The sequence below is a fragment of the Asparagus officinalis genome, chromosome 1, assembly GCF_001876935.1.
Source record: "Asparagus officinalis chromosome 1, Aspof.V1, whole genome shotgun sequence".
NCBI classification, from domain to species: domain Eukaryota; kingdom Viridiplantae; phylum Streptophyta; class Magnoliopsida; order Asparagales; family Asparagaceae; genus Asparagus; species Asparagus officinalis.
The window spans coordinates 5,535,377-5,562,460 of record NC_033794.1 but is presented as its reverse complement, the minus strand read 5'-3'; the positions used below and the strand labels follow the sequence as shown (position 1 = coordinate 5,562,460).

Genomic DNA, 27,084 nt, shown 5'->3' with positions numbered 1-27,084 from the left:
AATGGATGGATCTTTTCTCCTGTTATTTCTGATCACTCCCCTATGGGATTGTTCTTTCAAAATGTTGCAGCTAAAAAAAAATCTTCCTTTATGTTCTGTAATATGTGGTGCTCTTATCCTCAGTTTCTCTCTGTGGTGCAGGTGCAGCAAGCTTGGAAATCTGAAGTATCGGGGACTCCTACGTTCAGGTTGGTTACTAAACTGAAAACAGTGAAAAGGGCTTTAATAAACTTTCATAAGAAATCTTTTGGTTACTAAACCGAATCGAGTGAAGAGGGCTTTAAAAAACTTTCATAAAGAAATCTTTGGTGGCATGAAAGCTAGAATTGAGCTGGCTAAACAGGAGTTGGAGAGAATTCAAGAACAAATTCAAACATGTCCTCCAATCAAATGCTTTATAAATGGGAAGCCAAATGTATTCAGCAATATAGAAGAATATTGAGTTATGGAGCAAAAATTTTGAAGCAAAAAAGCAAAGGTAAAGTAGATAAATGAGGGTGATCCAAATACTTCATACTTTCATGCAGCCATCAAGCAGAGGATGCATAACAATAAATTGTTGCTCTTTATAAGAGAGAGGGAGTTAAGCTTACCGATAAGGAAGATGTGAATAATGAACTAATTAGCTTTTATAAGAATAAGCTTGTGGATTCTACTAATGTCCAGATTGTTGGTCCTATAGCCTGAGAGGGGTAAATTTTCTGAAGATAATTGCATTCAGTTATGCAAAATTATTACTATCCAGGAGATCAAAGAAGCTCTGTTTCAGATTAATCCTAAGACGAACCCTGTCCCAGATGGTCTTTCTTCTAAGTTTTATATAAAAAAAACTTGGAATATCATTGAAAAGGATGTATATGCTGCAGTGATGAGTTTCCTCAAGCACAGTTAACTATTTAGAGAGGTAAATTCTACATCCATTGTACTTACGCCTAAAGTAAAGTCCCGTGCTTTTGCCTCAAAATTCAGACATATTGCTTGTTACCATGTGATATACAAATGTGTTTCAAATATCCTTACAAACAGATTGAAGAATGTCGTCAAAGATGTAGTGGGTCCCAATCAAGGTGCATTCATCAAGGGTAGAAATATTGTCCACAACATTTTATTAGCTCAAGATATTGCTAAACATTATGGAAGAAGAAATACAAGTCCTAGATTCATGGTTAAAACTTATCTTAGGAAAACATATGAACCCTCAATTGAGATTTCTTACATGATATCCTGATGCACTTTAGTTTTCCTTTGAGATATATTGATTGGGTCTTGCAATGTGTGCAAAGTGTGAATTATTCTATGGTCATCAATGGAGAATTATGTGAATACTTTCAAGATAATAGAGATCAGCAAGGGGACCCTATTTCACCCTATCTCTTCACACTAGCTATGGAGTATTTGTCTCGATGTCTTGGTTCTCTTATCAGTAACCCCTTATTCAAGTTTCAGCCAGAGTGTTGACTCCTTAAGCTTACACACTTGACATATGCTGATGACCTCCTACTATTTTGCAAAGATGAGATCAAGCCGATAAAGCTTCTAATTGAGTGTCTTAAGATTCTCAAGTGCCTCAGGATTACTTGCAGATATGGACAAAAGTCAAAATCTTTTTTGGTGGTGTTGCTCATGATGTGAGACAGGAAATTCTATGTAATCTATTCCTTTATACAAATAGGAGGATCAAAGAATTACTGTTCATAGTAAATTGAACAGTAAATTTATCACTGTATCATGAACAGAGAATACTATACACATCTGTTCTCTTTCCTCTCCCAGTGTATCCACGGCAGCTTAAATTTCAAATTTCAAAATGCCCCCCTATAAGTCACCCTCTTCTCACCCCCGATCCTCATTCACCAGAGAAAAAAACACCTCCTCTTTTCACCCGATCCTCATTCACCAGAGACAAAAAAAAAAACGCCTCAAGAATCATCGAAGACGATCTCGGCCTTCCGATCCCCGAGGATCGACAATCGCCGATCCCCAAACCTAAGCTCAAACGCCTCAAGAAATCATCGTCGTCGTCGTCAGCAGTAATCCCCGACTCGATTAGGGATTCAGAGGACGATCAGGCGAGACCTCCGACATCGGAGTCTTAGATCGGGATCTCCTCGGCGAGATCAATGGAGAAGTGAAAGGTTCCGACTGTGTTGTCGGCGGCTGTCGCAGATCTGATCTCTATATTCCAACCAAAAAAACCCTCTCTTTCTCTGAATTCATCCAGATCTCCCCGATCATCCTCAGCGACCTCAAATCCATGATCATCGCCGACGACGTCATCACCTCCATGATCTCCGCAGCCGACGCCGACGCCGACCGCAATGGCTTCATCGACTTCGAAGAGTTCGAGCGCGTCCTCGGCTATGGTTCCTCTATCAAAAAATCAAGGTAACAGCTTTCCCCATGTTGACCTCAATTTTTCCTTCATTTTCCAGTTCCTATAAACAGAAAGAATTTGTTGGTCCATCGATTTCAGCCTAAATATAGAAATTATCTTTTTTTTCCTTTTTCTATTTTTTGGGACTAAATGATTAACAGGTGAGCACTCAAAGGAGAGCATGAGTTCGGATGTTGGATTGCTGGCGTTGGATATCTCTGCTGCTTTCGGTGAGCACTCAAAGGAGAGCATGAGTTCGGATGTTGGATTGCTGGCGTTGGATATCTCTGCTGCTTTCCCGCAGGCGACACAAGCTTCGGTTTTCCCTCAGCTGGGTATGATTATGTAATTGCTCATAACTGGATTCAGGACAATCCTAATTTTATTTTGAGAATAGAGTATGAAGTTTAGTTGAATCGAGATCATATTTGTTAATGATATATGGGAAAAGAAGCATTTTTTAATGAAGGATGGGTTCAATAATATAGCTACTCATCATGATTTTTCTGCAATTGAAGAGCTAAATGTACATGAATTTATGATGGATAGAATTTTATGGTGAATTTATGATGGATAGAATTTTATGGTTCCACATCAAGTGCTTTCCAGATTTTTTAAGAGCTTCTCAATAAACTAATTATTTATTACTATAAATGTCTGCTTTTCTTATTAGCTTGAGAATTTATCAACATAAATGATACATTATGATATTGGTCTATTTTGCTATTACCTTAAAGTATTCGCGTATCACAATTATTTTTTACATCTTTCTTTGTAGGCTTTACATGCAAATGTAATCTGATTCAAGAAAAAGAGGCAAAAGATGTAGTTCTCTTGGAAATTAGTTTAGCTTTATATATAATAGTTGCATTTCTATTAATATAAGAAATATGTTTTAGAGGAAATTGTTTTTCTTAGAAATTAGTCCTCTTGAATAGCATTCTCAAATTTTGGATAATAGAGTTTAATTGATAACATTTATATATACGTAGTTGAAATGTATTTTACTCTTTGTATGTATATAATGCATAGGATTATAATTGCATATGATGCTTTTAATATGAAGGTTACAGTTCATTTATAAATCTTTATGATTTGATACGGACCCGACAAGCTTATTATGTTTACATTGGCTTTTTCCCATGTGATCAACTATTGCAGTGTCAATCTCAATCAAACTATGAATTCTTTCTCCAATATCGCTTTTTCCCATGTGATCAACTATTGCAGTGTCAATCTCAATCAAACTATGAATTCTTTCTCCAATATCCTCGGAAGCAAGTCTTCATGTGATTAACTATTGCATTTCTTTGCTAACAGATTATTACCTGCTCACTGATTTTCAGTAAAATAGTCCTTTTTATATTAATTTTTATATTGTTTTATGCCTATATTTTGTATGCTCCTGTACTACCTGTTATTGTTTTTCTGTTCAGATTCCTCTAAGCTCTGTCACTTCGATTATTGATGGCTTGAAGAAACTATATATTGAAAAATTAAAGCCATTGGAAGTTACCTATCAATTTAATGATTTTGCTTCTCCTTTGCTGGTGAGTTATGCAATACATATATTCCTCTTCTCATGGGCAAACACCTTATAAGTTTCATTTCATTTTATGAATCAGCCGTTAAGCTCTTCAGGGGGTTGTAGTTGGTGGTTTTTTATAAGTGAATACAAGCATAATAGTATGTTACTGATTTTGCTTTGAACGCTCCTTTTTTAGACAAATAGTGATTTTGATGCCAAGCCCATGGTTATGCTTTTGGGTCATTATTCTACAGGGAAGACAACATTTATAAAGCATTTGCTAAGATCTAGCTACCTAGGTTTGTTGGATTTTCTATCTACTTAAAATTACTTCCTTCTTATTTTGAAGGATGGGTTTGCGGGAGAGGGGGAGGGCATATTAATAGATATTGTGTAACTAATCAAATTTCACTATTTTATGCAGGGGCTCATATAGGACCGGAGCCCACAACCGATAGATTTATTGTTGTCATGGTATGCTTTTAGTTTGTGTTCTCATTAGTGGTAGTCATAATTTTTTGTCCAAGTTATACATTCAATACGTATAGCTATACCGTTGCTAGAATAAGCAACGACAAGAAGCTAATAAAATCTTTCTTGAGCCCTTCTAATTCAATTCAGGTAGTATTAAATGTAACTCCGCTATTTTTAAATGCAACAATTATAGTTCTTAAAAAATACAGGTATTATTAAGCTTTAGTTCCTTTATTTCTAAATGCAACAAAAACTGTTTTATGAAAGGCATGTTTAAGATCTACTAAGACATTTTAATCTTACTTTTTTCCGGTAAGACCATGGAGAACAGCTGCAATCCCCAAACTATAGTAAATCTCTGAAGCGACTTGATGAAACTGATTATCTTCAACATAATAACTCATTTGAGTATTAGTATTCGTTAAGTATGGAAAATGACTTAAGTATATAACATGAACATTTTTAGAAGCTTATAGAATCTTTCTTGAGCACTTCTAATTCAAATTAGGCTTACTGAACTTTGACTCCTTTAGTTTTAAATTCAACAATTATAACATGAACATTTAAAAAAATTTATTTTTTAAATTCAAATTAGGCTTATGTGAACTACCTGACTTTGGAGGCTTTCCAAATCAATATTGAGTGAAGACGGGCTGCGAGCAAAATAATCTATAGTAAGCATTGCATTACTATAGATTCTATTTGGTTCCTCCACGAGGGGCTCCAGTGAACTACATGTCTTTGGATCATTCTCAGGAGACTTGAGTGAAGGTAGGCTATGAGCCATTCATCCATTTGCTTTGAGAATGAACCTCTTAAGTTTATTTCTACCTAACTTCTAACTGATTGATTTTTAATCCGTTGATCTTCTTTCTTTTCTTCCCCAAAGCATTTCTCTCCCCCCCATCCCCATCTCTAAGTTTCTGTACTGATGATATTGATTGTGTCATGTTTGATTTTATGTTTACTGTAGAGAGATTTCTTTGATTAATTTACTTACTAAACATCTTTTAGAAGGCGAAAAACTTTATCGTATGCATCAAATGGACAAGAAGCATGCTAGGATGAGAAGAAGAATGATCATTTTAGAGAAGCATTTAAACAATACAACTGTTCATGAAGGTAAAAATTAAAAGTTCTTCACATATATTGTAAACCATTTTATGTTATGATGTCTAATTAGTTACTTTATATTTTTTATCATATCGTGTTGCAGGTGAATTTGTTATTGTTTATTCAGGCACAAATGATGCTTTTAATGAAACCACAGGAATTAGATGCAACAAGAGGGTGCAAACTTTGAATGAGTCAAGAACACCCTTGAGTGATATTTCAAATGGTAAGTGTAAGACAATATTTTTTAGTTTTCCTGTTAGAAAAAATGCATTACAAGAGAGAATATCTATTGAAGAGTTTATAAGTTTTATGAATTGTTATTATGTGCAGCCTTATCAATTAAAGCTTAATCCACTTTTTTCCAGACCATTTTGTGATACCTCAATTAACATGTTTGTTTGGAATAAATAAATATTATAATTATCTATAACTTGCAGTTGGACATTCATTGCTACATTCGGCCAATTCTATTCTAAGGAATGTTGGTGCCAACTCTATTTCATCACAAAATAAGATAGGCACATTATCAAATTCCCCTAATGGACTCAAGTGCTTTAGTGAACCTGACAGATGGATCAACTTCTGAAAATCAACTATATATGGATGGCAAGGGTGCAAATTGCTTTCAAATGAACCAAAGACAAGCTTTGAGAAATCTTCTTTCATCAAATGACAGCTTATTGAACCAATGCGATCCCCCAGTGAAAATTGGAAAGTGTGTTATTCAAAATAGAAGAACTCTGCAATATGTTGCTTGGAGTGCAAATAATTTCAGCCCAAGAACTAAAGTTGGCATAGCGGACAATGAAGTTGCTTAGTCAGTACAAAGTTATATTGACTATTCTTTTCATGGTATTTTTTCCCTCCTATTTACTTTTAGTATTAATAATTCAAGTGTTGTATATAATAGTGTCTCAACAATTTGTATTTGGTATAGGATCTCAATTTATTGAAGGCTTGGATTATCTTGATAGAATAGTAGATGGACAAACTACAATTTCCTAAAAAAATTATAATGTAATTTTAAATTTACTGATAAATAGTTATCAGTTTGTCCACGGTGGGACATTATGTTTTTTTACGCCAATTGAAACATGTTTCTATGTCAAATTTATGCTGATATATGTTATTAAGTTCTATATGGATGCAAGAGAAACTGATAATATGGGTTTAGATGATACCAATGCTAACTTGGAGGTTGAAGGTATTAACTTCAATCATTTATACTTTTTTCTTCTCTTCATATAAAAGTTTGCTCAATGAATATGTCCTTATTTGTGTAGAGGACAATTCTGTAGATGGTAACGACAGCACTATAGAGTTTGAAGGTATGTTACTCTTATTATTAGTTATGTGTTTACAAATATTGGCCTTGGAATGCAATTGTAATCTATTTCCCCTCTCCTTTTGTAGGCAAAAATGTTTCTTCTATAACTTCTTATGAAGGTATTTAATTTGATCCCCATTGCATAATTTTTTTAACTATATTTACTCAATCAGTCATATAATCATAAGTTGATATTCTAAACACATGAATTCAGATTATTGGGCATTATTACTGTAGCATAAACAGACTATTCTAGCATTTGAAAAACTACCGTGACATGTAAAAAAGAATGTTGGAAAATGTTTTAAGCTTAATGATTACAAGTAAAAAAAAATCCGATTTTGGGACTTCAAGAACTGATGTTAGTAATTTTTGATATTTAAAGACAATTATAACTCAAAAGAATATGATCAAAGACTATATTATGATTACGAAAGAGTAAAAAACTTCAAATCAGTTCAGAGAAATATTATTACTTCTAGAAAAATTACTTAAGAATTAGCGAAAGATGACTAATGTGGAACTACGTAGCATTGACTTAAGAATTAGCGGTACATGAAGTTCGATTGTGGACAGTTAGATCAATTTCCAAAAGGGAGGAGAAACAACTTCCTTTTTATCTTTGGTTTTGAGCAAGATTCACTCTTTTTGGTCCTTGCTTTCCTGTTGCCATAGATAATGAAACTATTTGCCACAATATGAATGCTAGACTAACTTATTCTAACATTTACTATTTGATGTCTAATAGGCTTTCAATCTTATGGATTACTGATTTTTTGGGCTTCCCTATATTCAGGCTTACTTCAATTTCAAGAAGCGGAAAATTATAGCGGCCCTAAATCACATGTTTAACATATTTGGCATAAGTGATAATTAGTATCGTGGTTAACAAGAAGCATGCTGATCGTATTGAGCTGGAGTGATGCCCTAAAAATATAGCGCCAATATTTCCATGACGGAGTGATGCCCTAAAAATATGACATACACTCAACCTCCATAATGCTGGAGAGACAAGAAATTAGCAGATGAATTGCACTCGATTTTTCAGCAGCAATACTATGAGTATTGAGGTGATGTGATTTTAGCCCCTTAATATATGTCTAAGGTCAGTTTCAATCTAGAATATGGCATCACTCCACAGTCACCAGAGCATCTGTTGTCACAATAAATTATTCGAGTTTTCCATTCTTCTGCTTCGGCTTATTTTATTAACTTCGATTTTCCAACTCTGAACACACAAACACAAACACAAACACTAGGTAGACTTCTTTTGAATGTGATATGACATGCATTTATGATACATGTTACATATTATGATCTTAAATCTTAAGATACTCCAGGTTAATACATGAATAAAAAACACAATTGCTCTATGATTTCTATTTGAGAAATGTTGCCTTTCATTGCATTTGCATTTTCATGTCTGGCTTCTCCTGTTCATATGTGCATCACTCCACCATAATGCTTCAACTGTCCTTATTGCTTTTTTTTTATTTTAGAAAATCATTATCACTGTCATATATTCTCTCTGAGAAGAACTATTTATAGACTCTTTTTTTTTATTTTAGAAAATCATTATCACTGTCATATATTCTCTCTGAGAAGAACTATTTATAGACTCGAGGATAGGCTACTGATATTAATCATTTCATGTTTTTCTACAGATTGCAGATTTCTAGAAAGAAGCTTTGACATTAAGTTCATTACATCATCCAAATGTTGTATCTTTTTATGGTGTAGTCCGTGATGGTCCTGATGGGATTTTAGCAACTGTCACGGATCAATGGTTCTCTGAAGCAATTTTTACAAAAAAAAGATAGGTGCAAGCTTCATATGATCTTTGTGTAGTTCTGCTTGCAGTTTCCATATACTATAGGATGTTTATTAGTGGTTTTAACATGTATTTGGCTCCAGCCAACTATGTTTAATAGTTAACAACATCTGTTATTAGCAGAACGATTGATCGTCGCAAAAGGCTAATAATTGCAATGGATGTTGCATTTGGAATGGAGTACTTGCACGGAAAGAATATTGTCCATTTTGATCTTAAGTGTGAGAATTTGTTAGTAAATATGAGAAATCCTCAACAACCTATTTGCAAGGTAGGGAAAATAGTTTGTCTCAGTCTCTGATTTGTGTCTGCAAGCTATATTGCACACCAACTGAAGATAATATATGTATGATATTTAGAATGAAGAAAATTGTTTTATTGCTTACTTAAGTTATTACTCATCTTTTCCCCCTATATATCTACTCCTCTATACAAAAGGAAGGATATGAGAATCACTGTTCATGTTACTCAATAGATTTTTCTCTTACACACAATCTAATTGTTGACATTGAGGAGGTTGGGATGGTTTATGTGCACAAAGCTGTGAAGAGACTTGATAGGGGATATTTATAGAACTATAGATATATTGTTTTATTAGGCCATTATGTGTGAATTGTTGGAGTAGTATTGTTATATTTGCACCATACAATATTATTAGACATCTATTTATCAAATGCAACTCATTTGAAGTTCTTCATAGTTGCTAGCTGTAGAAATCGGTTCAAAATAAAAATAAAATCATAGTTGCTAGCTGTAGAAATCGGTTCAAAATAAAAATAAAATTGAGATCAAACAACATTAACGAATTGTAGAAAAGAGGCGAGGGCATCAAACAACATTAACGAATTGTAGAAAAGAGGCGAGGGCCGTGCTTGGCACGGGGTACATACTAGTATTCAATAGAGTGAAGGATTTCTCCATATCAGGTACCTGGCTACTTGAGTGTGCCCCTCACCGCCAAAGCCCCTTCTTATTTCGATTGGCTGCCCTTAATTGAAATGATTTGGGCAAAATAAAGAGTTGGTGCAATAAATTCCTATCGTATGCTAGAAGATCATTATTAGTGCACTCTGTGCTCTTAAGTTTACATATTTTTTGGTCCTCTATGTTATTTTGCCCAAGAAAGTGATTAAAGAAGTTGAAGAAAAACTGTAGGAAATTCCTCTGGGGTGGTGGTGATAATAAAAATACAGTTCCTCTGGTACCATGGAAAACTCTATGTTTGTGAAAAGCTCAAGGTGGTTTAGAATTTCATGATGCTAGCAATGTTACAAAAAGCGCTACGCAGACTAGTCGTTTGAGCCGGGGCCTAGGCGTAAGCCTAGGTGGCGCCTAGGCATTTTTCCTTGTTTACTATTTAATTATAATAATTGATAAAAAAATAGCCAAAATAGTGTCACAAAGACCACAGACAAATGAAAGCACATCAACAAACTTAGAACTATTAACAAACTCACTCTAATTTAACAAACCATGAAACTTCATTAGTCATTATTAAATAAAACAGTAAAACCTAAATTAAAATAATAACAGTGACAGCGAGCAAGATCAGTGCTAATAAGCTTAACTGATATTAACTAATTTAACTAAATTTTATTGCATAAAAATATGTCAATAACTAACTTTATTTAATATAACACTTAACAATAGCTTTTGTTCATCTCAATTAGATTAATAATATAACACTCAATTGATTAATTAAAGTTGTAAACTAACTAATAATTCACTGTTAAAACAATTATAAGAGAGCACTGAACTATAAACAACCTACTAAAATCAAGAATATAGTAGAAGCTAGAAATAAAAAAGAGAAAGTTGTCACCTTGGGCTAGGGTTTGGGATCGGAGGCGGAGGAAGTGCGCTCGGAGGTTGGCGATGGATAGCGTCGAGGAGGCGTCGAGAAATAGGAGGAGGCCGTCGAGGTGGCCGGTTTCATCAGCGGCGGAGGCGGCGGGAGAAGGTGACGATGGCGGCGGAGATAGGTTGGGATCGGGTTCTGGGGAAATAACTGGAGAGAGGGGAAGAGAGGGGAAATAGGAATTAATGGTAGCGGGTCGGGTTGGGTTTAGTTGAAAAACCCCTCCTTTCCCTTTGCATGCGGATATGGGCTGCGTGTTTGGGCCGCTTTTCGGCTCCAATAAATACGTTTTTTCCCCCTTTAAAATGCTAACCAGTGTGCACCCCGCTCGGTTCCTTTTTTTTTTTTTAATCCCCGCATTTAGAATTTGTCTTCCTTTGAGTTTTAACATATTTAATTTAATTATTATACGCTTAAAATTAAAAATTATATATACTCTTATATACTTAAAGAATGATCTAAGTTTTAATACATTTAATTTAGAAATCATATCTACTCCTCTATATTTAAAGGAGAATCCACGTTTTAATATAGTTAATTTGCTTTACTTTTTATAATATAGTAAATTATTGTAGGATAAACAGTAGCTTCAAGTATAGAGGCTCAGATCCGATTTACTATTTATGCTACAATAAATTACTGTATCAAGAGTAGTAAGTATGAACAGTGATTCTTTAGATACTCCTATAAATATAGAAGAATAGATCAGCCCACCTAAGCAAGCCGCTCAGTGACAGAACGTTGGTTGTTGTAGAGGCCTATATAAAAAATAACAATCTTTTGATTGGCACGACACAACAAGCTTTTTAACGAGAACGTTGCTCAAGACAAAGAGGATTGGATGCAAGTTCCGTGTGCCCTCTCTGTGCACTAGCTGATGATTCTATACATCTTTTTGATTATTACTTTTTTTTTAATATGTGATTTCAGTAGGAGATTGTGGACTTGAGTTTTTGAGTTTATTCTAGTTCCTTATACACCTTGAAATAGGCTATGCAAATTCCTTCAGGGGTGTTAGTCAATTGGGACATTTTAATGCAAAATGGGATATATGAGTTTATTCTAGTTCCTTATACACCTTGAAATAGGCTATGCAAATTCACTCAGTGGGTGTTAGTCAATTGGGACACTTTAATGCAAAATGGGATATATGAGTTTATTCTAGTTCCTTATACACCTTGAAATAGGCTGTGCAAATTCCTTCAGCGGGTGTTAGTCAATTGGGACATTTTAATGCAAAATGGGATAATTATTAAAGTGGAATAATGTTTCGTTAGTGGGATAAATAGGAACAATTTTGTGAAGCATGATATTTTAATAAAATAATATGGGATAAATTTTTATAATCATTAAATATATATTTATGCATTTTGAAGATATAAATACTATTTATGTATTTTAAACTTACTATTATTGATTGATAATTGCTTACAAGAATGTTCTTTACTATTAAATAACTTTTGGTTAGACTATAAGATATTGACAATTATTATTATAATGATGGTCTAATGATGGTGATAATCATAATAGGAAAAAAGTAAAGGAAAAAAAAGAAATATAAAAAATAACAAAATAAATATGAGCTCTAGTTTTTTACCATCTAGTTCCAAGCTAAAACTTGGAATAATTTGAGAGACTAGAACTCTCATTTTTATATAGGAAAATAAAAAAAGTGAGATAATTTTGTACCATTATCTCAATTCTAGTTTTGTTAGAGTTCTGTTTGACTAACACTGTAAAATTTTGTTCTAGTTTTAATTCTATGTAACTAACACCTTAAAAATTTATCCCACAGATTATCTCGGTTCCAAATTTAAGTTTTAGATGACTAACCTCACTTAGGTTGGAGCGGCTCTTCATTGTTCCATTTTTGAGGGTATGGAGAGTTTACGTTGGTTGTTGTGAGAGCTTTTTTGGACCGTGTAGGTGTCTCTTTTGTATTGGGGAAAAGAAAAATACCTTAGGGTCCAAAAACATAGGATCCTACATGGGACATGTGAGGTGTCAGCTCTCTGTCCCATGATGTACTGTTCATGAACAGTGTATCATGGGACAGGGAGCCGACACATCACTTGTCCCATGTAGGGTCCCATCTCATGTGTTTTGGGTCCCTGTAGCTGCTAAAGATTTAGTTTTTCTAGAAGTTATTACAGAGTAGGATTTGATTTTTCTTTTCCAACGATAAGCTTTGAAGAATAAATGTAAAAATAAAATAAAATAAATATCCAACAGTCAATATTCCCTTTGTTGGGTATCTATTTATTTTCTCTTCTTTTTTACATTTTGCATAATCACTTGGTGATTATTATGATATTCTGTCATAACTTAAATTATTAGACTATATATTAATACACAAAAAGAGACGGAGCTGACTCTGTACAATGAAGAATTTTTACGAGCAAGGTGAGTGTTTTTTTTTTCAAAATTAGGTATTTGTGTTTGATGTTATGGTATTGGTTGCTCTCAGTTTATCACCATTTATATTTGAGGTCATTTATCTAAGACCCATAAACTGTAACTTGAACCCAAATCTTATGGTGATGGACACAAAAAGAGGTTATCTTGAAATCTAAGAATTATTGATAAGATTAATACTGGTTTATATTTTAACCCATGCTAAATACAGCACTACCTCTCTGACTCAATATCTCTAATGTACTTTCTAAATTCTACCTCCCTAATTTAATATCTCTAACGTACTTTTTAAAAGTGAGGTAGGGCCTGTTTGGTTCGCGAAAAAAGTACATAAAGTAAGGAAAAGAAAACCGACATAGTAAAATTTTAATGTTTTCCTCAACTTTCAGTTGTTTGGTTCGTCAAAGCTATAAAAAAAGTGGGAGGAGAAAATGGGTGCCAGCTCGGATTTGGTGCTGTGAAATTTTCCATTCTAATCAACATAACCCCCCCCCCTCCCCAACCAAAAACTGACACCCAAGCAGAAAAGGAGGGGAAACCCTAGCTTTCTACCCCTAACATCTTGTCACCTCTCTATCTCGTTCTCCTCTCGCTGCTTCCTATTCCTCCTCCTCCCACCTTCTTCTCCTTCTCACGAGCCAAAGAGGAACCCCCTGATCTCCGCCTCCTTCCTCGGGTTCGATCTCTCATCTCCACTCTCTTTTACCTTTTTGATTTGCGCTGTTCTTGAGCCTGCATGCTTGCAATCTGATCGAAGTCGCAGCGAGGTTTGGGAGCTGGTCGGGGCTGAGGGGCTGAGAGAGACAAAGGAGAGGAGGTAGGAGGAGGAGGAGGAGGGAGGAGGAGTTCATGATTTAGAGAGAGAAAGAGGATATGGGTTTTGCTTGGAGGAGAGCTGAGAGAGTTGGGCCATTAGGGGAAGAAGAGAACCGGGCTCGGGTTCAGGCGAGCCTAACCCAGCTCCGGCGAGCTCGGCCGCGGCCTCCTCGACCTCCAGTCCCTCCAAACCATCTCCCTCTCCGACAACAACCTCACTAGGCCCCTGAACCCGAGCCTAACCCATCTCCCAAATATTGTATACTCCTCTTTGATAAAGTTTCAAACACTAAGCCAATGTCATATACGATACAAAACTGCAAGTAAACCCGAGAAATTGAATGTTAAAATTTATAGTTCGACATCAATGACTGTAACTCTTCTTTTTTCCTTGTCTTCATTTATAATAGCACAGCATGTTTATATTTTTTTCATCTATTAAATTGAAAACCTATCCACTTGTAAGACTCTCAACAAGAACCTCAATAAGCCAAACTCATTCTAGCAGAAAACGACTGCAAATGCTTCATGCATACTTCTGAGTTTTTGGTGTATATGTCATATGAGATCATGCCCTTTGATGCAGTAGGTATTTTCCAGGTTCTTATTAATATTTTGTTGCACCAACCTTTTGTCCAAACTGCGTTTAAGTTGCTGCATGAGACGAGTCGAAATCTGTTGCACCAGCCTTGGTTGCAACCTTGCTATGTTTTATGGTTGCTTATTGTCCAACTTATTGTGTTGTTGTTTCCATGTTTGTGCAAAATTGGTTGTTTATTGTGTTGTTGTTTTCATGTTTGTGCAAACTTGGTTTGATGTTTCCATCATGCCTGGCTACTTGCTTTTCGAGTTCTAGTCTTCTTTCTCCTTCTGGCATTGCTCATTACCAATGTTATTATTGACGGAGCTAGCATATTCTACTACTACACTCAGTAAGCTGGCATTACTGCATGTTTCTTAGTTGTTCTTGAGACCATTTTTCTGTCGGTTGATGTTTGATTAATTTCGTTGTTTCACAGGTTCTTGAGACCATTTTTCTGTCGGTTGATGTTTGATTAATTTCGTTGTTTCACAGGTGGACCTTTGTTCTTGTCACTGTATATTTTGCTGTCGGTTGATGTTTGATTAATTTCGTTGTTTCACAGGTGGACCTTTGTTCTTGTCACTGTATATTTTAGGGTATGTCCTTCCTCATAACCAAATATTGCAGAGTAACTATGTGTGCGCCTGTCAGTGTGTGCGCGCACACATGGGTGCTTGATGTGCATGCTTGCACTTTGTGACGGTTGATATCTTCCCTTATATTCATCTATTGTTTCAATTGTTTTTCAATATATCACCTGATATGAGCACGCCGTTTACATAATAAACTGTATCTTTCAGCTTGGTTCTTTTCTGTCCGCTTATGGCTGCCAATAATATATCTCAAGAAAATGAGTGGTGATATAATGAATGGATCAAGCTTAGATGCAGAGCGTGGTATATATGCAGCAGACATCAGTGAGAGGAGTGAAAATGTTCACCGAACAATCAAAAACTCGGTGTTTAATGAGGAACACAATGTTAAATGGGTGGTTGTATCAGTTTTATGTGTTCCAAATCATCTATCAGGTTGATATCTAATCTTATTTGTTTATTAGTTGATAAAAGTTAAATGGGTTGTTGTATCAATTTACGGCATATATCTATGATCTATTCATTTTTTGTTGTTAATATTTTGTCTTATTTGAGTGGTAATTAATCACACTATGGTTACCAAACCACAATCAAGTTTTCTTGATTTTTTTAGTTTGAACCAAACACTAAAAAACGAGGGAATCTATTCACACATCAATTAATTTCTTCTTTTTCAATTTGAACCAAACTAAGAAAAGTGGTGGAAAGTGTTAGATCTTAATAAAAACTTGAGATCTAAAACCATAAAGCCATGATTAATTCGAAGAGATTAACAAGAATCAAAAGAGCTTGAGATCTAAAACCATAAAGCCATGATTAATTCGAAGAGATTAACAAGAATCAAAAGAGCGGAAGCTTATACCTGCTGAATCCATAGATGAAACCTGAGATGAGTTTTGGATCTTCTAACCTTAGGGTTTTCTCTATAGCCGAACTTCTCTTTAGATGGGGGTGAAGAGAATTAGAGAATGTAACCTACATTAGGGACCATAACCCCTTATTTATAGATGTTGTACTTTTGTAATTTGGCCCCTCAACAAATCACAATTACAACTTGGTATCTGCACATATAACCCCATAACTTATTTAAATACCCATTAACCCAACTTGATTGATCACTTTAGTGGGTTATCCTAAAAGATAGCAATACACATTGATTAATCATATGTGCCCACAATTAGATTTATTAGATTAAATCCAACAGAAAGTACTTTCAACCCATATTTTTTGGCGAAACAAACACAATAAACACTTTCATGGAAAGTGAAGGAAACACAAGAAAGTGAAGAAAAATCGTTTTGGGAAAATAAAGGAAACAAACCAAACAGCCTACCAAAAAAGGTGGGTATGTCCATGCCTCGGACAACGAGGTATGTCCGTGCCTCGAACGTGCTAAAATACCATAATATAGGGATTGGAAGACATAAATGCATTTTGAAGAGCCTTTTGTAAATGGCGGATCGGAACATGGTGGTAAGACCATGCTTAGTACGAGCTAAAATACTAGTTTTAGATTATTACAAAATATTATTCGTTTTAACTAAAATCAACATAATTAAGTATGCAAATCTATTTCAAGGAACTGGTTGCCATTTGATTACAAGATAGCAATTACAGGCAACAACAATAAGGTACAAAAGATGATATATATACATCAGCACACTGATCCATAGAATCACCCAATAAACAGCACTACTCTGCATAATTATTAGCAGAAACTACAAAAACTCTCAAATTTTACAAACGTAGCAAGTATATATACATAAAGCTACAGAACAAAATCGAATACTTTTTTTTGACTCATCTGTAAGTACGGTATACTGGAGTGTACATGCAGCTCTCTGCGTGTTTTAGAAGATTTTCTGGACGGGGGAGACGAGTAGAAAGACCTATAAATATCAGAAGAACGAGTTTGTGTATTAGCAAACTTTCACATACCCACATGATAGAAAGATGGGAAAATAAATCCTTTTGAGGGCCTTCTATAAAACATCAGACAGGGAAGAATAAAAGGCTGAACCTCACGTATCAATATATTGTACTAACAAAAGCAGCAAGGTTGGCGTAGTGGTGTAAGGCCCCGCTGCGCTCCTGTTGGGTGTTGGGGGACGATCCATAGTAGGCTAGACCTGTGTTCGAATCCCCCAGCATGTAAAATCCTTCGGGTCAATGCTAGCCACGAAGCGCAAGTGGGCCTAGTCCCATCCATAATAAGGTGTGGGGATACCTCATGGGAAACCTCTATGTGTGTAGTGCTAATAGACACCAATGGTATATGCATCAACATTCGTGATATGCCAGGTGTCACCTCCTCCTTACTCTTTTTATGATATTTTGTTACTCCATACATTTTTTATGGAGAACCCTCCATAACATTCCCTCTCCTAGAAAGATTGGGAGAAAATCCTATAGAGGGTGGTCCCCTTTAGAAAATCATGTATTTCAACGCACATTTTAATGTTAGTGATTGTAGATGCAGTGACTAATTGTAAAGAAACAAAACTGTAAAGAACTAAAACTGGCATTGGCATGTGTGTTCCCTTTCCAATCTATATGATTTTCTACAAAGAATTCACTATAGGATTATTTTTTTCTTTTGTTGTTGTTGTTGTTGTTGTTGTGAAAGATGGTAAGCTCACCTAGTTCATACGCTTTAGAAGCTACATTAGCAGCTATATGGGCAGATATCTTCCTGATACTCGTAAACGGTGGATAAATCAGACCATTATCGAAATTCTCTTGTGGCACCTGTGAAGCCAAAGCTTCGGCTGCTCCAACAAAAGGAAAATGGAATAAATCAATTAAAAAGGGTTCTTCAATTAAAAAGGCCAAGTAATCTATCATAAGTGTAGATATGTGTGGAAATCTCAATTTATATAATTTGTAAAAGGTAAAGGATAACATGATGGTTCCTTGATTACAAGGACTGATGAAGTCATGTAAATTGTCACAGGAGAAGAGGCCACTATTTGAAAGTAAATATTTTCAGTTCTTTACTTACAAGCTGCAAGAAGCATGTCGTCATGCACACGTATCGCTCCTGAGATCACCAAACCAAGACCAAATCCAGGAAAAATATACGCATTGTTTGCCTGATTTTAGATTCAATTTAAAATTCACAACTTCTATTGATGTTTCAAGTTCTTTCAATATATTTATTTAATTCTAGATAATAATTTTAAAAAATTAAACCAAATTACAAGAATCAAAAGACGAACCTGCCCTGGCATGAAAACCTTGCCATTGTATTCAACAGGACCAAATGGACTCCCACTAGCGAATATGACTCGGCCCTGAAAATAATATAAGAGTGAGGGTTAAATTTAAAGTTTTCCTCCATTTTTAGTTTTGCAAAACATTGGCATTCACATCATTGACTGAAGAAAAATAACAGCAAAAGTAGGAACTTTACTTTGCTCCACGTATATGCTTCCTCGGGAGTACACTCAGACTGTGATGTTGGGTTTGATAAAGCAAAAATTATTGGCTTCTGCAATTGTTACAAAGCATTTATATTAGTTCCCACTGGTTGATATCTCTTTAAATTGAAACCTAGAAATATGCTCGAACATATACCTCGTTGAAAGAGGTCATCGCCTCAACTACCTCCTTTGTGAAAGTCCTCCCCACTCCAGCTGATCCTATCAGCACAGTCGGCTTGATAGCCTAAGCAAGTTCAAATCAACCATGACCAATTTATGAACTGTAAGTTGGCATTACATGTGGAATTCTTGAGCACAAACATTAGTATTTTGGACATAAACATAAATGAAGATCATCTTTTTTGTTAAGAAGATAAGCACCTTTACAGCATCTAAGAGAGTTTTGACAGGTTCATGTTCATGAGCCCAGGGTTTCTTAAATTGTTGCAGTGACTCTTTGCGCGAGCTCACAATCAAGCCCTAGTAGTAAAATTAGTTCACAACATTAGAGCCGCGTGAATAGTTTTCTACTATGCAGGAATCTTAATGCTACTTTTTCTTACCTTAGAATCTACAAGCCAAATCTTCTTGCGAGTTTCAACAATTGGAGCTTTTGTCTGCAAGAGTGGAAACAAGTAATTAAATTTAACATGAGAAGGTATAAACTACAAAGCTAACATATCAAATGCATTTTATGTTGGACAAAAGAAGATATCTTTAAGGAGGTAAAAGAGTTAAAATATTTGAAAAAAGCCCACCTGTTTTGACATCTCCAGGGCTATAAGTTCTGCAATACCAATACCAGCCTGCAATTATAGATGTTTCGTAAGTGCTTGGATTCTTAATTTCTTAGAATTTCTTTTATGCCCTCAAATCCACAAAGAAGCCGTTTCGGAGGACAGTCGACAGAGCAACAAAAGAAAAAAAAATGAAGAATAAAAAATGAAGAATATACAAAGCATGGAAAAAAGAAGAAGTGACCTCGCCAGCGCCAAGAAACAAGAAGGTGTATTCTGCTAATTTTCCACCAACTAACTTTAATGCTGCAATAAGCCCAGCAAGGACAACTGAAGCTGTGCCCTGCAAAGATCACAATTATAATTAATAGACGAGTGTTATTTTTCCAAAAGAACATTCATTTCCTAGAGAAAATTATCACAGAAAATATAGACGCAGATACTTAGATTACCTGAATATCATCATTAAAGACGAGATGACTTCTACTGTATTTTGCGAGCAATTCAAATGCATTATGATTTGCAAAGTCCTCGAACTGCACACATTTAAGTTTACATCAAACAAACCATGCAAATAATTCAGAAAGAATTTCAACATAAATACTGTGGCCAACCTGAATAAGGACTTTCTCGCCATAGTTTTGTTTCACAGCAGTCATGAATTCATGTAGCAAATCAGCATATTCCTAGGTAGCAGTTTAGCAATACAGATTAAAAACATATCATAAATCAATATCATGTGATATGCCAATCTATCTAATAGACTAAAACAATTCCCTAGGATGCCACATGTCAATTTTCTGGAGAATTGGCCACATGTCCATTTTTCAAAGAATTGACCATTCATCTTCTATGTAATCTTTACACATTCTAAAACTTTCAAATCTTATCTATTAAAGCTTAACATACAAATACTAAAACTTTCAAAGAATTGGCCATTCATACAAATACTAAAACTTTCATATACTACCATCCATCAATTAAAGTTTCCCAAATCTTATCTATTTATTATACACAAATTACTATAAAAATTGTTGTTTGTAAAATTGAAAACGGTCATAATGTCACATCAAATTCAAACCTTTGAAATTTCATAAAGAATTAAAATGTAACCTCTCTCAATTATTAATTACACTAATTGTCACTACCTCAGCAACTCAATTTTCACTAACGGCCAAGCCTAATCAACTTCCCCACTCTTTCTCAATTCATCTCTTCTCTATAAATCTTGCAAACTAATCTAGGTAAAAGTATTTTTAGATCCCTTTCTTTATCATTAGTTCCTACTCCATAATGATGCATGTGATTGTTGATAACGTATGCTCGATTGGGCTTTTCTTATGCATCCATCTTGTAGATTTTAATGCTACACTCCATTTTATGAAAGTAATGTATCCATTTTATTTGTGTATTTTTTTGTTATTGGTATATAAATATATCCCTTTTGTTGCTTCTTTGTATATAATTTCCCCCTATATTGCTTCTTTGTTTGTAATGTTTCATCTTTGTCAGTTATTTGTTTGAATTTTTTCCCAATGAGATTTTGATATCCAGCTTTCCTAATAGCACGTTGAGGAAATGTGTTGTATGCAAAACAATGTTCATGATAGGAGTGTAAATCATTTGTACAAAATTCAATTAATGGTAATCCGATATCACAAAATTATATTCAATTGTAGTTGTCGATATCAAAGTTGGTGAAGGTGCAAGTATGCAAAGCTTAAGTACCATGTACATCGTGCATAATAGAGTACTTGAGGTAATTGAAGATTTACCCATATCCTTAAGAAAGATACTAATATTTTATATATTAATAGTGTAAGTTTAATTTTTCTTAATCATATTTAAGGCTTTATGTAAATTTAGATTTTTCAATTACTCAAGATGCACCGTAGTTTGTGAAATATAACCTTTTTTAGTTTAATTCTTATGTTCAGGGCTCAAGTTGATTATTAAATTCACATATCACAAAGATTGAGCAAAGAAAATATAAAGTAAAAATTATATAATTAATTTTAAAAAAAATTACCACAGCATGGTGCGGGTAATGACACTAGTTAGTTCCTATAGAATCTAGTACCTGGCCAGTAGCTCGCTTTTGCCGCATCCCAATATAGAACTCATCCTTCAGCAACTGTTCACTGTTAGTCCCCACATCAATTGTTATGGGTAAGCACTGCAAATAAATTAAAATATCAGTCAGGCTTAGCAAAAGTAGAGTGCACAAATGTAATTTCCGTCATTGCTTAGGTATTGATTCTAAAGAGTACTACCATAGATTACACAATCAAAATTTATGATTGATTGTGAAAAGAACCCCTGTACTATCACAAAATTGTGGGCAGACCCCCTGTAGTTTAATTGTTGCGGATATACCCTATGCGTGAATTTTTTTATAATTCTTTTACCCTCAGAAAAAGAGAAAATTGCTCTTTTGACAAATAGACCTCCTAGGGATAAAAGAGTCAAAAAGTTCACTCCAGGGGTTTATCAGCAACAAAACAACTACATGGGCTCCATCAGTAATTAGGCGTTCGTTGAGGGGGTTTAACCACAATTAACTCGAAAACTTAACACGCTAATAACTGGATCAGGAATTAGATCAGGAGTTTGACGTGCTTACTGCAGATGGACGAAGTCCGCCAAGGGCTGTGTAAAGGGATAGCTTGCCAATAGGAATTCCCATACCCTGCACAAAGTTTATGCAGCATTTTCTTCATCATATCATCAAGACATAGAATAAGCTTTTGATCTATTCCATGAAAACTTAAAATACCTAAAATCATATTCACCTGACATCCAAGATCTCCAAGCCCCAAAATACGTTCACCGTCAGTTACCACAATAACCTGAATGGACTTCTCAGGCCAGTTCTTCAACACCTCAAGAATTTTACCCCTACAAGATCAATCAACTTCAAAGCTTCAACCCAACTTCAAAGCTTCAACCACTAAAGTAATCAAATCCACAATAAGCATTAAAAAACCAAAACATACTTCTCTTTCAAACTGATATAAAGACCCTGAGGACGCCTAAAGATGCTACCATACTTTTGACAAGCCTCACCAACTGTAGGTGTGTATACAACCGGAAGCAACTCCTCAACGTTATCAATGAGAAGCTTGTAGAATAGCCTCTCATTCCTCTCCTGAAACAAAATTAATGATGAAATATTAGCAAACTATCCTTTAAAATATTTGAATATAACAAGACAGAACAGAAAGGATAATTGAGCCAGTAACCTGAAGATCCATCAAAGCCATGTACTTCTGAAGGGGCACCTCATAATGCCGAAGATTGTTCATGAGCTTTTTTTCCTGCAAAATGAGATCAATAAAGTTAAGTTAAATGTTATTCAGCAGAAATTAGATGAAAATGTGATTTTAAATGACAACCTGGAGCTCTTGAGTGATACATGCAGGCGGCAAGAGTCCTCGCAAGTAGTGGGCATCCCTTTCTTGCTCTGAAAAAGCAAGCCCTTTATTGTAGTGTGGATCTCTCAACAATGAGTAACCACTAAATCAAATAATAAGGGCAATATTTGTCAAATTTTGCCACAAAAGGTATTCAAATATGAATACAAGACACAAATTTTAGTTAATGATAATAGAAAAACCTCATCATTAAATAAACGAGAATTTTGCTGTTGTTGTGGATGTATAATGGAAAATTCTTGTCATAGATTCTCAATCATCAATAAACACAAATCCATATGCTTATTTTTGGAAACTAGTATGGTGCACCTGCATTGCACGTGTTTCCATTTTCCTATTTATATGCAATGATAATTTTATGTACCTAATGTATATTTTTATTATATATATAGTATTTCAAATTAGTTTGGTTTGCAATCGATAATTTATTAGATATCAAATCAATTATCCGAGTCATAAGTTTATACACTCTATTTAGGGTAAATTCAACAAATGCCTCCTAATAAACTTCTGAACTTTTAAAATATCACGAAACCTCCTTAAGTTCTGGGATTCTCAAGAAAACCCTTTCAACTTTTAACATTGTTAAAAAAACACTAAAAGCATGAAATACAATTTTCATAGGCAAAAATATCACCCTACATAAATTTACCTACATGTGAAAAAGAACAAAGTCAACATTAACGCCATTAAGAAGAGTTTTTTGAAAATTACCGAAAGTCTAGGGAACTTACTGAGATCGCTAAACATTAGTAGGATTTCATGACATTTTGCGAGTTAAGTGATATTATCTAAGGAATGCCCAAATTTAAGGGGTTTTCTGAAAGGCTAAAAAGCACTCAGGTGTCTTATAATTTATTAAATTAACTTAGTTATTTATCAAATTATTTATTTAATTAACAACGATTGACTTATTAATATAGAATAATTTTAGCCTCAAATTGATAAGCTACATAAGGTACATAAATAAGACAGGACTTCTCCTTTGCTTGTTTAGTTCAATGCATGTAATCATGAGAGGAATCACCAAAAACCTCATAGTTAACAAAATCCTGCATGAACATAGTTTGAGACAAAACAAATGCGAAAATGAATAGAAACTTTAATTATTATTTATTAAATAAATCACATATATTCACTTAATCTCCAAAAAAAAGGCACAAAACATTGAACATCTTAAAAATCTCAGTGCATAGCAATGTTGATCAAGAAAAGAACATTAAATTTATAAAAATTATAGAAAAAGCGAGCTCGAGGTCGCTAAAGCAGCGAGGAAAAAAGCAAGCTAGATTTGGCTATTTTCTTCTCTATCTAAATTTTAATTAGAATTGGAATGTTGATTGAAGAAGTGTGATAAATTTTTTTGTTATTTATAGTGATTTGGTGGGAGAAGAATAGTTGTAACGTTTTTTTTATTAGTGCAAATAAATTTATATTTAGTGTGCCAAGAGATAGTGGAGGAGTGTCACTGTGTTTAATTTAAAAATTAATGACAATCAACTGGGAGGTTATGAAAAATTTTATGTATGTCTTCATGTATGTATGCATGGATGTGCAAGCAATGGGGAGGTTATGAAAACTTGAACATGTATATATCTTTATGTATGTATGAATGGATGTGTTGGGGAGCATTTTGAAAAGAAATGCTTTAACATGCTACTTTTATAATAGTATTAGCTTAGATAAATACTTTTTACTTGCTTCAGAATTAGTACTCAGTCCACTAAATTTTGAGGAAAAAGTTTCCATCTTTGAAATCAGTTTCAGTGAAAAGGACTTGCAGTTCTATACAAATACTGTGCTAAATCTCATTTTGAAAAGAAATGCTTTAACATGCTACTTTTATAATAGTATTAGCTTAGATAAATACTTTTTACTTGCTTCAGAATTAGTACTCAGTCCACTAAATTTTGAGGAAAAAGTTTCCATCTTTGAAATCAGTTTCAGTGAAAAGGACTTGCAGTTCTATACAAATACTGTGCTAAATCTCATTTTGAAAAGAAATGCTTTAACATGCTACTTTTATAATAGTATTAGCTTAGATAAATACTTTTTACTTGCTTCAGAATTAGTACTCAGTCCACTAAATTTTGAGGAAAAAGTTTCCATCTTTGAAATCAGTTTCAGTGAAAAGGACTTGCAGTTCTATACAAATACTGTGCTAAATCTCATTTTGAAAAGAAATGCTTTAACATGCTACTTTTATAATAGTATTAGCTTAGATAAATACTTTTTACTTGCTTCAGAATTAGTACTCAGTCCACTAAATTTTGAGGAAAAAGTTTCCATCTTTGAAATCAGTTTCAGTGAAAAGGACTTGCAGTTCTATACAAATACTGTGCTAAATCTCATTTTGAAAAGAAATGCTTTAACATGCTACTTTTATAATAGTATTAGCTTAGATAAATACTTTTTACTTGCTTCAGAATTAGTACTCAGTCCACTAAATTTTGAGGAAAAAGTTTCCATCTTTGAAATCAGTTTCAGTGAAAAGGACTTGCAGTTCTATACAAATACTGTGCTAAATCTCATTTTGAAAAGAAATGCTTTAACATGCTACTTTTATAATAGTATTAGCTTAGATAAATACTTTTTACTTGCTTCAGAATTAGTACTCAGTCCACTAAATTTTGAGGAAAAAGTTTCCATCTTTGAAATCAGTTTCAGTGAAAAGGACTTGCAGTTCTATACAAATACTGTGCTAAATCTCATTTTGAAAAGAAATGCTTTAACATGCTACTTTTATAATAGTTGAAGAAACCAGTTGGAAAACCAGTTGAAAAACGAAGGCACGCATGTGTGAATCCAGATTCACTGCAGTGAATCCAGATCCAGTTATGTGAGGTGTTTGTTTTTTACCATAAAAAATTGTAACTTTTTGCTGTAAAATGTGAAAAATTTTACCTTTTAGTCTGAAAAGTTTCCTGTTTTTTGAAGAAACCAGTTGAAAAACGAAGACACGCATATGTAAATCTAGATTCACTGCAGTGAATCCAGATTCACTGCAGTGAATCCAGATTCAGTTATGTGAGGTGTTTGTTTTTTACCATAAAAATCGTAACTTTTTGCTGTAAAAGGTGAAATCTTTTCATGGTTTAAAATTTTATAGCTTGATAAAAGATGAATTGTTGCTGTGTTCTTCCTGCAAAGAATGTTGTTTTCGATGCTGAATTGTTGCTGTGTTCTTCCTGCAAAGATGGATGATGAAAGATGAAAGCTTCATAGAAGATGGAAGATGGTTAGGATGGTTTTTAATGAACCGTTGTCGTGTTCTTCATGTGAAGATGGAAGATCAAAGCTTGATAGAAGATGGAAGTGAGTTACAGAGAGCGGGAAGTTAGTTAGAAAGAGAAATGGGGAAGTGAAAGGACGTGTTGTATTTTTTGTTTTAATCATTATCTCCAGTTTCTAATGTTGTTAGCCACCATTGTAGTGAATCGTTCCAATTTTACCCTTTTCACATTAATTATTACAGCTGATGTGTATTAGATTTGTGTATATTTTCAATTCTGCCATCGAAATGTAGGTCATTGGATTAAATAGATTGGAGGGTTAGGATTGGTTTTTAGTTCTCTAGGTTTTTATTTGAACCTCTCCCTATATATATATATATATAAACCTAAACTAAAAAAGGATCAAAAATCAAAAGAACGAAGGAAATCAAACCTTGCAACTGAAACCGTCCATGGCGTAACGAGCTGCTCCTCGGTGGCTCGATCCTCGCCATAGATATCCTCAACTCCACCACCCACCGCCGATTTCGAATCGAGATCAAGAACCGAGGCTTCGTCCCCTCGCATCTCCTTCATCGTGCTCTCCATCTTCGATCAAGCTCCCCCCTTTTCTTCTTCCCGCCTTCTCTGCGAATATAAAGTTCTCTTCTTTTCCTCGCAATTCTAAAGATCGACAAAGAAACAAAAGTGAAAATCCTCAACCTAGCGTTAATATAAACAACGATCACCGCTTAAAATGGAGGGAAAATTAATTTTTTTTCCGGGTGTGAGCTAATGTGGAAGTCAGTGGCGAGACCCACCGCTTTAACTGGGGTTTGATTTGATTAGGCAAAAGATTTGATTTTTTTTTCTAATTTGGGTAATTTGGATAATACAAGATTAAATTAAAGAGGAAATTGAGGATGACGAGGTGCTGTAATTACCGAGAGGTGGCGGCTTTGAGTGAGAGCATGACGACGAGCTTCGTTCTCCTCTCTCTAAAAGTTTGTCTCTTTTCTTTTTTCTTTTTTTCTTCTTTTCTTTTTTAAAATTGTTTGAAGACTCCACACGCGCTCGAGGACGGTATGCTCACTCGCGGCATGGGCCGGAACCCCAAATGGGCCTGTAACCAAACGAATAGCTCTCCATTTAGGAAAAGGTACAAATCGCAAACAAATAGGAAAAAAATTATAAGGTGTAAATTTTTGCTCATCTTGTAAATTCTATTTTTTTTATAAGATGTAGTAAATCCAACTTTTTATCCATCATGTTAAATGCTCATATTGCCACAGTAGAAGCATGTGCCTTTTTTTTCGTGACAATTATAAGGTGTAAATTTTTTTTGCTGACAGTAATGATAGAAT

At 34.5% G+C, this 27,084-nt stretch overlaps 3 protein-coding genes and 1 long non-coding RNA gene across 6 annotated transcripts in view; 2 read left to right on the top strand and 2 right to left on the bottom strand.

The window, feature by feature from the left end:
- The window catches only part of LOC109846976 (methyltransferase-like protein 1), a 23,166-nt gene extending 12,484 nt beyond the window's left edge, over positions 1–10,682 (bottom strand). Inside the window, exon 1 of the mRNA XM_020416220.1 lies at positions 10,473–10,682. The gene's annotated coding sequence lies outside the window, so the exon portion shown is untranslated. The remainder of the gene's footprint in view (positions 1–10,472) is intronic.
- On the top strand, positions 3,597–5,006 carry LOC109846988. The gene is made up of 3 exons (XR_002248590.1): positions 3,597–3,924; positions 4,327–4,376; positions 4,972–5,006. It is a non-coding gene; the product is annotated as an uncharacterized LOC109846988 (long non-coding RNA).
- Positions 5,093–6,484, top strand: LOC109846982. Its single transcript, XM_020416227.1, has 5 exons — positions 5,093–5,147; positions 5,391–5,498; positions 5,593–5,715; positions 6,051–6,344; positions 6,430–6,484. The coding sequence occupies exons 2-4, from the start codon at positions 5,411–5,413 to the stop codon at positions 6,308–6,310; spliced, it is 471 nt and encodes a 156-aa protein (XP_020271816.1). The 5' UTR covers positions 5,093–5,147; positions 5,391–5,410; the 3' UTR covers positions 6,311–6,344; positions 6,430–6,484.
- LOC109846963 (NADP-dependent malic enzyme-like) lies at positions 16,494–26,738 on the bottom strand. Of its 3 annotated transcripts, XM_020416204.1 has the most exons (20): positions 26,665–26,738; positions 26,175–26,404; positions 22,470–22,590; positions 22,317–22,391; positions 22,071–22,222; positions 21,867–21,972; positions 21,698–21,763; positions 21,155–21,250; positions 19,689–19,760; positions 19,527–19,610; positions 19,319–19,417; positions 19,096–19,143; positions 18,901–18,954; positions 18,719–18,817; positions 18,492–18,581; positions 18,328–18,405; positions 18,134–18,208; positions 17,917–18,007; positions 17,555–17,683; positions 16,494–16,804 (listed from the first exon to the last, which is right to left on the bottom strand). In XM_020416204.1, the coding sequence occupies exons 2-20, from the start codon at positions 26,327–26,329 to the stop codon at positions 16,716–16,718; spliced, it is 1,779 nt and encodes a 592-aa protein (XP_020271793.1). In that variant the 5' UTR covers positions 26,330–26,404; positions 26,665–26,738; the 3' UTR covers positions 16,494–16,715. The 3 variants fall into 3 exon arrangements, with proteins under 3 accessions (XP_020271793.1, XP_020271797.1, XP_020271802.1); XM_020416208.1 differs by lacking the exon at positions 17,555–17,683; XM_020416213.1 differs by lacking the exon at positions 26,665–26,738 and having other exon boundaries at positions 22,470–22,537; positions 26,175–26,372.

Excerpts from the sequence above, each read along its gene's own strand:
- LOC109846982 (XM_020416227.1), top strand. The coding sequence starts at position 5,411 with ATGCATCAAATGGACAAGAAGCATGCTAGGATGAGAAGAAGAATGATC. Across the intron at positions 5,499-5,592 it reads CAATACAACTGTTCATGAAG|GTGAATTTGTTATTGTTTAT; the intron begins GTAAAAATTAAA and ends ATCGTGTTGCAG. Across the intron at positions 5,716-6,050 it reads CTTGAGTGATATTTCAAATG|TGAACCTGACAGATGGATCA; the intron begins GTAAGTGTAAGA and ends CAAGTGCTTTAG.
- LOC109846963 (XM_020416204.1), bottom strand. The coding sequence starts at position 26,329 with ATGGAGAGCACGATGAAGGAGATGCGAGGGGACGAAGCCTCGGTTCTT. Across the intron at positions 18,818-18,900 it reads TTTGGCTTGTAGATTCTAAG|GGCTTGATTGTGAGCTCGCG; the intron begins GTAAGAAAAAGT and ends TTTTACTACTAG. Across the intron at positions 18,008-18,133 it reads AGGTTTTCATGCCAGGGCAG|GCAAACAATGCGTATATTTT; the intron begins GTTCGTCTTTTG and ends ATCTAAAATCAG.